Source organism: Mytilus trossulus, chromosome 11 (genome assembly GCF_036588685.1).
Source record: "Mytilus trossulus isolate FHL-02 chromosome 11, PNRI_Mtr1.1.1.hap1, whole genome shotgun sequence".
NCBI lineage: Eukaryota > Metazoa > Mollusca > Bivalvia > Mytilida > Mytilidae > Mytilus > Mytilus trossulus.
Genome location: NC_086383.1, coordinates 22209033 through 22223982, shown reverse-complemented (window position 1 = coordinate 22223982; position 14950 = coordinate 22209033). Strand labels below are relative to the sequence as shown.

General features: G+C 32.4%; 2 protein-coding genes across 2 annotated transcripts; both read left to right on the top strand.

The window, feature by feature from the left end:
* Positions 1 to 1182: 1182 nt before the first annotated feature.
* Positions 1183 to 3078, top strand: LOC134689852 (uncharacterized). The gene has a single exon (XM_063549820.1). It carries the CDS (start codon positions 1183 to 1185, stop codon positions 3076 to 3078), a length of 1896 nt encoding a protein of 631 aa, XP_063405890.1.
* Positions 3079 to 6661: 3583 nt separating this feature from the next.
* On the top strand, positions 6662 to 14649 carry LOC134689602 (uncharacterized). The gene is made up of 3 exons (XM_063549570.1): positions 6662 to 6784; positions 8478 to 8822; positions 12566 to 14649. Exons 2-3 carry the CDS (start codon positions 8492 to 8494, stop codon positions 14374 to 14376), a joined length of 2142 nt encoding a protein of 713 aa, XP_063405640.1. The 5' UTR covers positions 6662 to 6784; positions 8478 to 8491; the 3' UTR covers positions 14377 to 14649.
* The last annotated feature ends 301 nt before the right edge of the window (positions 14650 to 14950 follow it).

The window sequence follows — 14950 nt, the reverse complement described above, 5'->3', positions numbered from 1 at the left end:
GCGCTTAGACAATTCCAGTGCACCGTTACGATTCAAATATGATGTAATGGTATAGAAAAACCTTGCAGCGGAGTAACTAGTGACAAAAACTTGCTACATTTGAGTAAAATGACTGTAAAGATTTTACCTATATCTGCCGTCGCCATATTGGGATAATCGTAATTGTAGTTACTATTATCTCTTTAATACCAGTGTACAGATTAATTCTGTGTCGACTCAATTAACATGCTAAAGCTTCAAGCAAAGAACATATTAAAAACATTTATGAGTGTACTTTGAATTGCATCGATTCAACATAAGTTCTTAAAATTAAAACTGGTTGACCAGTCAACTGTGTAGATATCGCAATTCATTTGTAATTGTTTTTCGAGGTATATCGTACAGATTGAAATATCAGAGTACCAACTGGAACACTATAATTGAAATTGGATTCCCATCGCAGCTGATGCATGCAAAACAGGAGACACTTACCCTGTGACCGAATGATCCAGTATCACTCCTTTTGAAGTTTGAAGAAAAAATCCTTATATTTTTTTTACCTTGATATGTATCTTTAATATTTATCAGATTTTAACATCAACATATATGGGCTATTGTTGCTATTATTACAAATTACAACACAAGGCGCCTATTTTGTATACATTGTAAACAACAGCAGAAGGTCACCAACAGGTCTTTAATGTAGCGTGAAATTCCCGCACCCGGAGGCGTCCCTCGGCTGGCCCCTAAACAAATATATACCAGTTCAGTGATAATGAACGCCATACTAATTTCTAAATTGTACACAAGAAACTAAAATTAAAATAATACAAGACTAACAAAGGCCAGAGGCTCCTGACTTTGGACAGGCGCAAAAATGCAGCGGGGTTAAACATGTTTGTGAGATCTCAACCCTCTCCCTATATCTCTAACCAATGTAGAAAAGTAAACGCATAACAATACGCACATTACAATTCAGTTCAAGAGAAGTTCAAGAGAAGAGAATTAAACACACTATTGGGGATTTAATTAGAAAGAGGGCCGGATATCCATATGAAGGAAAATTTCTATACACAAATTCATCAAACTTTAATATTAATCATTTTAATAGATATGTATTTTGTAGATAACTGCAATGGATATGATTTAAAGGACATATATTTTTACGAGCACTTAGTAAACGCATCTGGTACTGAAATAGACATGCGCAAAAGACAACAACTATCTATCATAAAAGATTTGATAATTAATAAAACTAAGCCGTTACTAACATTCATATCGAGCGGGAGTTTAGCAGAAGGAATTGATTTACCAGGAAGCGATATAGATATTATGTACGTCATTGACGACGTCGAAGTATTAAGGGACATAAGAAATATGAAACAACCAATACAACGTAGAACATTGGTAATGGAAACTGATACCGATCATCCTGGATTTAGTAGACTCCGATTGATAGCTGAAATGGATTGGGAAAACACACATATAACAGACAAATGCTTTACAAGTACTAGCACAGGTGTATATTTATCAGCTAACAAATTTGTAAGTAAAATAAATATGATGCACCCACACAAACAGCAGCTTTCACAACATGGTCCATGTTTTTCAGATAAAGGTCAGAATTTGGATCTTGCAATATGCCTCAGAAGTAAATATTTTCCTTACAGTGCTTTACCGTGGGCATCGCGTTATCGACAGCAATGGCCACCTAATTCCACAATTGACAAGATAAAAAAATATGGATGCTTGTTAGTACCTATTGGACCAAGGACTATGACAGATTGTTTTGTTTTTTGGAGATTATCTTTTTCTGAAGCAGAAAAACAACTTATTCATTCGTTTAATTTTACTCAACTGTTATGTTACTGTCTCCTCAAACTAACATTAAAACATATTATTAACACAAACAGACATGTCGAAGGTTTATTGTGTTCTTACTTTCTGAAGACAGCGTTATTCTGGGTTGCAGAGGAGTTGGATATTGACACATTTCAATTATCGAAATTATTTGTTTGTTTTTCTCACTGCCTAGATAAATTAAAATTATGGGTAAAGCAGTGTTACTGTCCGAACTATTTTATACCTGAGCACAACATGTTCATAGGAAAGGTAAATACCGATAACAATACAATACTGCTAAATGTGTTAGATGGGATAACATGCGATGGAATTGACGGATTAACAAAAGATATATTTCCAAACAACAATCGTAGTTCTCGTTTATTAAGAAAGAATAGTGAATCTTCGTTCGTTAAGCTAGACTTTCTTTTTTTTAGGACATGTTTCTTCCCTGTTAGACCGGACATATCAAAATGTTTAAAGGCACTAATGTTTACTGAATCTTTAATGAAGTCGAAATATTCTACATTTTATATTGAAGTATGCAAACATTATCACGCGAAAATAAGTCAATATACAGCACAAATACTACCAAAACCATCAATAACAACAGAAACGTACAAAATTCACAAACAATATCATATACAATTGCAAAACGGTATCAAGACAGATGCTGTAACCGGTTGGTTGTTATACGCGTCGTTTTATTATGTAACAGGACAGTTTGAAGTAACACTAAGACTAACAGATTATGTTATATCAAGATGTTCACCTGATATGTTGAATGCAGGATATGTAAACTTTACTGAACCTGCTGAAAAGGATATACTTAATTACAGAAGTCATGTTCATTCTACAATGACACTGACCGAAAAAATGCGAATGGCTATTATAGGTGACGTTATCTTCTCTCAGAACTCATCATTAATACCAGCAGAGCTACAACTGGAGGCGAATAACCACAGCATGACAATACCGTCAATTGTTATGTATTACTTTCTTAGATTTTTATGTTTTTATCATCTTTGTGAAATATCCAAAAAACAACAGGCTCTACATGATTTTGAATTAATAGTAAAAAATAATAATTATATTCCTCCAAAGAATGTATCTAATTCATTAACAATACTTGGAGTGTGCTATGAGATATCCGGCGATAAGGACGCAGCCTATCAGTGTTATGATAACGCTTTGCAATGTGAAGATTTTGTATGTCTTTCAGCAAAAGAAAGGAGATCAAAACTTTTAGATATTTAATATAATCTGTTAGTATACTGAGTATTTTGTCATTCTATTCAATATTAATCAACTGAGATACACCCATTCTATATAATCGTTATTATTATTTTATATCTCTTACAAAGCAAATATGGCACAGAAATACAATAAGAAAATGTTAAACAGCACTCATCAGAGACATAAACAGAATCACTACCTGTAATGTTGGAAGTATCAGCAATAAAGTAAATATGGTATAAGTTCAATACAATTGGTATTGCATAATTTTTCTATTGAAAATTTATCTTCTTATATCATATCCAACGAATATACTATCTGAATCATAATGCCAATATGCAATAAAGCATTATTGGATTCATAAATTATGTTTGGAGTGTTTTATGAGCTATCATACTAAAAACCAACTGCATCTGAATCATAGAAAGTGTTAATGTAACCCTGTAAACATTGTTGGAGTTGTATATATAATCATGTTTTTTTTTAAACTTTTTTAATTGATACGACTCTACTGATTCAATTTGTTTCTGTAACATTAATATGTTTTAAATATTATCCTACATAGCATATTCCTTCAAAACTGTTCGATAATCACCGTAGATCAGTATCAACATATGTGTGATAATATACAGTGCTCTACCCGCAGACAATATATTTGTTTTATGTTTTTTTTTTATTATTATTTACAGTAAGTTTAGTAAAATAATTCTATTTAAATTGACCGCTGATAAAAACAATTCAATAGGTACAATAATAGTAATATAACAACATTCAGTTTTATTTATTTAGAAACATGAAATTTGGGGGTAATGAAAGAGGTTGATCTGATGAAAAAGTAACGATAATAAAACAAAATTAAATAGATCTGAAAGTTTTAGACTAATGCGACAGTTGTTTACCGCTGTTTACAATAATATAAATCGATTGAGCGCAAACAAATCTCCTCCCCGAAAAAACTTAAATCTGGAAAAAAACCCAATAAATATTAAAAGGAAAAAAAAGACAAATCAACAGAAACGCTTTAGTGCAACAAAACAAACGCAAATAGAAATGAACTAGCAGGTAGAAACATCCATATTCCTTACTTTGGACTAGACATATTAAGAACAAGTGGTGGATTAAAAATGATTTTATGTCTTGCCAAATCCCGCTTTTATGGTAGCTAATGACAATACTACGTAATACTACGTGACTGAATTACAGTACAAACATGAGAGAGAAATCCCGACAGATTGATATGTAAATAAATAATAGTGCATGTTGACAACAAAATAATGACGAAAACCTAAAATGAAAAATGAAATAAACCTACAGCATACTGTAATTATGAATTGTGTGTCACACAAGAGTATCAACGCCACGACAAAATGAAAAGATGTTCTGGATTAAGTTTAAAATGGTGTAATTTGATGTCTTTATAATTTACAATTGCAAGATTAAAATATTGATATATGAAGTTGCAGTATTATTTTGTTATCATGTTTTCTAGCTAATATGTAGGTTAGCTCCTACTCGAACTATGCAAAAACAACTGCAAACAGATGTTTTTAACTTGAAATGATTGAAGTGAATAATTATCTTTATGTTGGCATACATATTAAAAATAAGAATAGTATCGAAACCACATACGACCAGATATAGAACAGTATTCAATTAGAATTTAAAAAAAACATAACAAAATCCATGAATACTGAATAAAAAATACAAAGACAGCAATGCGTATTGTCACTTAGCAAAACAGTCATATTCATGAGTAGGTCATGTTCATTACTTAACAGACAGGACGACGTAGAGGGTAGACCACAGTCTAAGACGTGATAAACATGTCGTTAGTTAGTGTAAACACCGACGTATTGTATACATCAACAAATTCGTGATGGTGTCCATAATAGTAACAGAGTGTCATGTATAGTCTTTCCTCCTCCTAACTCTGTTCAGTTCTTGTTCTTGCAAACATTTGGCTAGAATGTTACTGATTATTAAAATAGTTAATTTTCTTTATTTGGGAAACAACCTTCATTGAATTAATGTTGATCGTTTCGGTGATCTGTTCATGTTTTATATAACTATGCGGAAAACATGGTAAAACGTTTACGTTTAATTGAAATAGAAATGTTTTCTGTCGACAACTCGTGATGTAATGCGAATATGTCAGAAATAATGCAAGACAAATGGACCCATTGAGATATGAAACGTCTGTAACCGACTAAAGACAGATATACGAAGATGTGGTATAAGTGCCAATGATACAACTCTTCATACAAGTCACAATTTTCAAAAGTAAACCAGCATAGATCAAAGTACGATCTTTAACATTGGGCCAGGTTTTTCTCCGAACTGCAAGCTGCAAAGGGCCTCAAAAACTACTGGTGTAAAATCATTCTAACGGGAACACCAACGGTCTAATTAATGTAAAAGCAAGACACAAAAACACTCTTATGAGTTTGAATATCTATGTTGGGTTGATCACCTTTTTCTTGTTCAGTCTCAGCATAGATAATGTGTTATGTAAACTTAAGACATATCAAAGGGCGAGAACAACCGTGAAAGCTCGTTCAGATATTGAAGCTTAATATTGCAAATATTGGAAATAAGGGATTGTGTCATAAAGACAACATCAAGAACAAAGTGCACAGAACAGCAAAGGACAACCAGTGAGTCTTCAATACAGTACAAAAATTCAGCACCCGCCTCAGCTAGCCCCTTAACAAAAAATGTATTAGTTGATTGAAAGTGGACGTCAAACTAATCATCAAAACATTTGTAAATGAGCTAAAACTGAAAAGTCAAATAATGCTCCAGGCTTGGAGCATGTGCAAAAATGCATGCTGCGGGGTTATGTCTGAATGTCGCCACTGTCACACGCACTTTTATCAAATTTAAACTCTGACATCAGTCATTCATTATATTATGCATGTTGATGCAAGCTAAAGCATTGAATTTGGTTATAATATACTTAAAACTATTTAACTATGCTATCAGCCTTTTGATAGTATATGATTGTTATGTACGAATTACCTTCACTAAGTATGTAAAAATAAAGTACGCAAAAAGAAATTGCAGACTAATTCGATCCTGTAAAATTAGCCATAAAAGTCACAGAAACGATTTATTGTGTTTATTGTGTCTCTCTAACAATGCTAACAAAAACAAGAATATTTGTTAAGTGTTAATTAAAATCATTGTTATCTCTTTCGAATGTTGATGTTCGTCTTTTTGCTACTTTTCTGCTGATTTTTTATTGTTGTTTTTTCTTTGTATCGAATCTCAAGCATCTGAACAAGGTAGGCTTCTATATGAATGACAAATGTCCATATGTGTAATCAGGGATTGATATATACGTATCAGATCAGTACATATTTATATGACATTTTACAAAATACGTTTGAAGAAATACTTATAGTCATCAAAACACGATGTTTTATACTATATTTAAAAGCGATGATATCAATTTCACATTCACACTGTTTAACATTACGTAAATAGAACCATTGATATAGAATGAATTAAAACCAGTTTTTCTGGTTAATATGATCATGTGATGATGATATTTCAATTGTTTAAAATGATACGATTTCTAAACATAGGAGTGCAACAAAGCGATTGAGTTTTAAAAATTAAATTGAAAAGAATTTGTTTATACCTGAACGACTGGTTTGTTAAATTTTGATGACGATAGTCGTCCATTTCTTTCTTCACAAAACCAGCAAAATGTGTTGAACAAAAGGTAAGGATTTTTTTTTATCAAACAAGGAATAAACACAACTTATTGTATTAATAATCATACTAAACTTCAATACATTGTTCTACGTCATACTAAAACAAATAATCGGAGGAACACAGTTTCAAAAATAACAAAACTCGAGGTAATTAAAAGATGGGGCTCTGAAAAAAAAACGTTATTCTTTTTCGTCCATCGAAACGAAGGGGAAATTATTGTTATTATCATGACGTCATCACATGTTTTTGACTATGCTAATAAAATTAACCCTTTCTACTTTTTAAAAGACTCTTGAAAGATGAAAGAGCATGTCGTTGGTCAATTGATCAATTATCAGGGAAAAAAATGTACTACTTCGCATAAACAACACTTTGTCAAAAGAATCCGCTGTTTGTTTTCCGATCGCCTAGTTTTGTATCAAAATATAATTCTTTTTTTCAAACGGTTAATATGCATTTTGACAACTTTATCTAGAACAGTCCATTTTGTATCAATAAGTAAGTCATGTAAATCAATTTGTTGTTTTGATAAAATATCTTAAAATAGAAGTGTATCATAGCGTTAAGTAAGCTTTATAACTACGTTGGTATGAGCGTCACTGATGAGTCTTATGTATCCGAAACGCGCGTCTGACGTATTACCTTATAATCCTTGTACCTTTGATAACTAAATAAACACTTTTAGTAGTACACGGACCCCTTAAAGTTGTTACACTGTCACTTTTTATCATCTCTTGCCAATGCTCAGTGAGTTTATGGGCACTTCAAATTTCAATTAGATTTGAACTTTTTATTTCACAGACATAGTTTCCATTCTTTCTTATTTAGATATTTACGTCGACATCAGTAACTATATTTTCAAGTTTAACAGTTCAAGTACATAACTATTCATGTCAGTACATTTCAGGGATTGATAATTTAGCTTCAAAAACTCTCGTGTTAAGTGGATGAATCAAAAAAGTTTTTTTTAAACTGACACTTACACTAACTGGTATTTGTTTTCTTTTAATCGATTGATGAACACCTGTATATGACGGTTGCCTTTACTTTCACATTGTCATTGAAGTTTTTGATCTATTGAATTTTGTTACATCTTCTAACTGAAAAAAATGTACTTCTTCTTTCATGAAACGTCGACAAGTTAGAAACAACACAAAGTAAAAACAAACAAAAAACATAAAACAGGCCGGAAACAGACTGCACTATAATTCTTCTGCATGCATGTATAAAAATAAAATATGGCGTGATTGCCAATGATACAGCTTTTAATTAGAGACCAATTCAAATGACACAAAAATTGTGTTTGTTACATAAAATATCTTAACAGGTATAGGGGCGAGATTGAGATCTCACAAAACAGGTTTTAACCTACAACATTTTTGCGTCTGTCTGGGGCATCTGACCATGTTGATATTGTATATACTTTTTAAATTTTAGTTCATTTATATGTTTTGGATTTTAGTGTGAGGTAAATTTTAAGTTAACTTGTACACTTGTTTGTTTACGGACTAGCTTGGCCCGTTTCCGGAAGTGGCATTTCCTAGCTGTGTTGCAGATCATATTGATGTCTTGAACTGTTTACTGATCTGGTCGGGTTGTTGTCCCTTTGACACATTCGTATTTCAATTCTCTATTGTATACTATATTTGTACTTTATTCTGCAGTTAAATATTAGACAATTCATTTTTTTCTGTATACAGCTGATATAGCAAACATGAACAGAAACGCAAGAAACCATAAAAAGACTGACGATCAAAATGTACAGGGATTGAGAAAAGTAAGCTTCTGGGAAAAATACGGCGCCAAACGTTTTCCTTATCGTGGGAGGCGCAGATACTCACCATTTGTTTACCGATCTGAAGACGGAGGGATAGTTATCTCAAATGACGTTTTTGGGCTGACCATCAGACAGTTTGAACGCACGTATAATGCGTGTTTAGACAGAAGAAAAACACACGAGCAGTACATACTTAATATTAGATATCCTGACAAAACATCAGACAAATATATGGAATACTTAGAGAACAGTAGATATAACAATACAGGTAATTACATTGTATATTTGTAACTCCATAAACAACAATAACTGTTTATAACAGTTTGTTTTATTACAAATTGGAAATCAGGACAAAAAGGTCAACTGAAATAAGTGTTAAATTCGGCTGCTCTGGAATATAATAATTCCTGCTCTTCTATAGTATGTGCTGCTCATGACAAGTTATATTATCTCATATATGAAAACTCTTATTTATATAATTAGTTGGTCATGTTATCTTAAAACAGGTCGGGTACTCAACCTTATACAATTATCCAAGATTCAATTGTTTTATGTACATGAACATTTAAAACACAAAATTATTAAAATGATCGCTTCGTAGATCAAAATCGATTGTTTAAGTATCAATGGATGAAGGCAAAGAACTACTACATGTGTAAAATAACCGCGAGCACGCGTACTCAATTTGGCCTTTTAAACATTTTTTTTTATGCGAGCGTCATCGATGAATGTTTTAAAAAACGAAACGTGCGCCCGGCGATAATATTTAATTTCAATCCTGGTATCTATGATTATAGTTGTAGTTTATTTTAATATCAAAAAGACAATTTTTAAATGATCACAGGAAATAAATTTCTTCAGTCTCATATTTTTTTTATCAAACTTAGCCATAATTAAGTCTTTCCACTTTTTTTATTTATTATTATCATTATTATTATTATTTTTTTCCGCCAAATTTGTCCCTGCGAAACAAACATGTCGCTTAGATATTTCTCATATTGTATCGTATAATTTATGCACTGTTAATTTTCACCCTTCTAAGACATTTTTTAAACATTATTCGTTACATCCTCAGTATTTTTTGGCGTATATGGATCGAAGCGATTCGATGAAATTTTATAGGAGTTATCTACCTTTACAAAATAATTTTGTCGGTATGTTTATTTAACTCATAAACAGTTTACCATATAACTCTGGAATGTTTTTATTTGAGTCCCCTAGTTCCTAACTAAGAAAATGAGGTCAAGGTCAAAGGTCAAGGTCAAGTTACCAATTGTGACTTTTGCTTGTTTTTGCATTTTCTCCGACACCTTGGAAGATACATATTAAAGAACAAGTTCAAAATGTCAGCTTTATAGTAATGAAAATATGCTACATTTAGTCTTATACAAATTAATGGCAATTTATAGGAGTTGTTGCCCCTGAAATGTCTTGATATGAGGTTATTTGGTTATAACATCAACTAAGTTCATTATAAAGGCATTTGACCTTGTTCAAAAGGTTAGCTGACAAATCACCTCGAAAAAGGACTACCGGAAGTGACCTTGAGAAAACCGGAAGTAGCTATTTTTGCATTTTTTTCATCTGAAAGTACTCAGAATCCATATATTTCTCATATAGATACATAAAGTGATTTCTGAACACTAACCATGACTTCCAATAAACCGGAAATGGCCAATTATTTCCCCTTTTACATTCAAAAGTATATAGAAACTATATATTTTTGGAATCAGTGTGAAAGAACATATCATATGAGACCAGAAGTGACATTCATTGCACCGGAAGTAGCATATTATCTCCCTCGAATCAATCTAAAATATAATAAAACGATTATTTATCGCATCAGTATGAAAAAAACAATCTTCTTTTCAAAATTTCTTTTGGTGCGGAAAGACTTTCAATTGTTCTCTGAACAATTGGTTTTTAATTATATTAAGGTCTAGTTCTATATCAGATTGACTAATTATTGTGTCTGTCTGTAAATGATTTTTGTATTGGGCATACACCATATTCCTCACTGTGGTGTGTGGTTGTCGGATAGATATGTTTTTGCAAACAATTGAGAATCTTTAATTCATAAGATCTTTAGAACCAAAACAAAACAGTAGAATTGTTATTGGAGATTACTCTACATAATATATTTCTTTATCGTAAAAATTCTATTCTGATGTTTTGAGAACAATAAAATTGAGAATGGAAATGGGGAATGTGTCAAAGAGACAACAACCCGACCAAAATAAAAAAAACACAACAGCAGAAGGTCACCAACAGGTCTTCAATGTAGCGAGAAATTCCCGCACCCGGAGGCGTCCTTCAGCTGGCCCCTAAACAAATATATACTAGTTCAGTGATAATGAACGCCATACTAATTTCCAAATTGTACACAAGAAACTAAAATTTAAATAATACAAGACTAACAAAGGCCAGAGGCTCCTGACTTGGGACAGGCGCAAAAATGCGGCGGGGTTAAACATGTTTGTGAGATCTCAACCCTCCCCCTATACCTCTAACCAGTGTAGAAAAGTAAAAGCATAACAATACGCACATTAAAATTCAGTTCAAGAGAAGTCCGAGTCTGATGTCAGAAGATGTAACCAAAGAAAATAAACAAAATGACAATAATACATAAATAACAACAGACTACTAGCAGTTAACTGACATGCCAGCTCCAGACTTCAATTAAACTGACTGAAAGATTATGATTTCATCATATGAACATCAGGCACAATCCTTCCCGTAAGGGGTTTAGTATCATACCATCATAACATATATGAGAAGAACATAACCCGTGTCATGCCAACAACTGTTTTTAGAATAAATGTGTTTAGTTCCGACGCAAAGACCTTATCAGTGACTCAATATTAACGCCAAAATATGCAATCTTTAATGACTCGACAACAGTATCGTAATTATATCCCTTCTTAATAAGTCTATTCAAAGGTTTTGTAAGTTTATGAGGTGAATACTGACACCTTTGTGCTTTATAAAGAATATTTCCATAAAAAATTGGATGTGAAATACCTGAACGTATAAAAAGTCTGCATGTTGAGCTATATTTACGAATGATGTCTTTATACCGATGATAAAATTTAGTAAATGTTTTGACTAGTTTGTGATATCGAAAACCCTGGTGTAATAATTTTTCAGTAATACATAAATTTCTCTCGTTAAAATCTAAAACATTGTTACATACACGAGCGAATCGTACAAGTTGAGATATATAAACACCGTAAGATGGTGACAAGGGAACGTCACCATCTAAAAACGGATAATTAACGATAGGAAATGAAAAATCATCCCTTTTATCATAAATTTTAGTATTCAGCTTTCCGTTAGTGATATAGATATCAAGATCGAGGAAAGGGCAGTGGTCATTGTTAGTATTAGCTTTATTTAAAGTGAGTTCACCAGGATAAATTTCATTAATATACATACTGAAGTCGTCATTATTGAGAGCCAAAATATCATCCAAATATCACAAGCATTTAATAAATCAAACTTTGTTTTAAGAATACACTTCTTTTTATTGTACTTAAGGAAAAGTTATTTACAGTAAACGATCATATCATTGGGGTTTTAGTGTATTGATATTAAAGACTAAGCATATGATACATCGGTATGAAACAGGCAACATGACTAGAAGTTATGCATTGTTTGCTTAATGCCATTGTTATAGACATATGTTTTTCATAATCTATAATTTCATTTAATTTGGATGTATATGACGGATGATGCATGCATTATATGAGCAGCTTACTCTTCGAACCAACCTGATCATTTTGAAATTCATGCAACTTTTGTTTGTCTGTTGTATCTTTACTAAACATATTACAGATTTTAACATCGATAAGCTACGGGAAGGCTATTCTTTGTACTAGAATATCAAGCACGTTGTTCGCGGTTGATTCAGAACAATCAGAATCAAAACATAAATAAAAACAGTGTTGTATACACAAAATTTTATGTAACACGATTTTATATAGATAATTGAATAAATATATTCTTTTATAGATAACTTGTCCTGGACTAGAAGTGATTTGAAGGTGAAATTATTGTTCGAAAACTTAGTGCATATAGCTGGAAATGAAATAGACATGCGTAAAAGACAACAACTATTTATCATTAAAGATATGATAACTAATATATCTGAGTCGGGAATAACAAACATATCAAGCGGAAGTTTAGCAGAAGGTATTGATTTACCAGGTAGTGACATGGATATAATGTTCGTCATTAAAGAAGTAGACATAATACGGGATGTAAGGAATATAAAACATCCACTTCAAAATACAACACTTGTGATGGAGACTGATAATGATAATCCTGGATTTGCTAAGCTTAAATTGATCGAAGGAGGGGATGGACGTTTCATAACACCTGAGTCATTTAACAGCAGTGTACAAGGTTTATACTTATCGGTTAACCAATTTGTTAGTAATTTAAATAATTTTTTGCCAAATCAGTTTTCATTACATGGCCCCTGTATATCAGACGAAGTGAAAAACGTTGATTTGGCTTACTGTCTGCGAAGTAAATATTTACCTTACAGTACAATGCCATGGGCATCGCGTTATCGACAGCAATGGCCACCTAATTCCGCAATTGACAAGATTAAGAAATGCGGATGTTTGTTAGTACCTATTGGGCCAAGACATATGACATATTGTGATGAATTATGGAGATTATCTTTCTCTGTGGCAGAAAAACATCTTGTACATTCGTTTAATTTCACTCAACTTTTATGCTACTGTCTCCTCAAACTAACATTAAAACGTATCGTTAACACTAACAAACGTGTCGAAGATTTATTATGTTCTTACTTTCTGAAGACAGCTTTATTCTGGGTCTCGGAAGAAATAGATATTGAAACCTTTCAACTGACTAAATTATTTGTTTGCTTTTCGAAATGCCTCGATAAGTTGTTATTATGGGTACAGAAGTGTTACTGCCCGAACTATTTTATACCTGAGCACAACATGTTCCTAGGTAAGGTCAATTCAGATAACAATATAATACTGCTAAAAATTTTGAATGTCATTAAATGCGATGGAATTGACAGATTAACAAACCAAATATTTCCGTACAACGTTGGAAGTCTTCGTTCACGAAGAACAAGTGAATACTCGTCTAGTATGATAGACTTTCTCTTTTACAGAATAGATTATTTAGATATTGTATCGGACATGTCACACTGTTTAAAGGCACTAATGTTTACCGAGTATTTAATCAAGTCCAAATATTCTGCATTTATAATTGATGTATGTAAACAGTATCATGCTAGCATAAGTCAATATGCAGCACAATTATTACATGTACCATCAAGATCAATAACGACGGAAACGTACAACATACATAAACGTTATCATAAACATCTACAAGACGGTATCAAGACAGACAGTGTATCGGGGTGGTTGTTATACGCGTCGTTTTATTATGTAACAGGACAGTTCGATGTTACACTTAGACTTACGGATTATGTTCTGTCAAGATGTTCACCTGATATGTTGACAATTGGATGTCCAAACTATAGTGACGAAGATTTGAATAATTACAGAAGTCATGTTCATCATTCAATGACGCTGCGCGACAGGTCAAGAAATGCAACTGTTTGCCGTGTTAAGTACCACCAGAATTCGTCATTAATACCACGGGAACTACGACTAGAGGTGAAGGGCGGTGTCCAAATGATACCACCTACTGTTATGTCTCATTGTCTTAGATTTCTGTGCTATCATCATCTTGGTGATATATCCAACAGACAACAGTCCTTACATGATTTAAACAGAGAAAATCAAAACTACGATTTTAATATTACCGTATAGCGGGTTATTTTCGCGGGTCTAAAATTTCGCGATTTTCAATGAATAAGGTATACGAAAAATTTTGGCGGTTATTATTTTGGCGGATTCAACATTTTCAACATTACCTTTGCATGTACACTTTTAAATTGGCGGAATTTATTTTGGCGATTTTGTTCTATCCGCGAAAATAAGCGAAAATTAACACCCCGCGAAAATAACCCGCTATACGGTATTTGTCAGTTTCAACATTAATTGGAGCATGCTATTTACTTAGTCAATAAACGGTATTGGTAATTCTAGATAATATGTTTATTCTGATTTATTTACGATTCCAATTATTGTAAGTTTCTGCAGGCATGCCCATGCACATGCGCACTCATCAGTTATATTAAAAGAACAATAAATCAAGGGTGTGAAAAGACACACCCTTTTTACCACTTGCAGTTTTCCCTTACTCAATCTTTATGATAGATTAGATTAGCTTTGTGACATATTCAATTAACAATCAATATGCGAAAAGTGATTTATATTCAAAATAGTAGTATGTTATTTGTTTTCGTTTTTCTGACGGGCATTCTTTTTAGTCTATAACTTT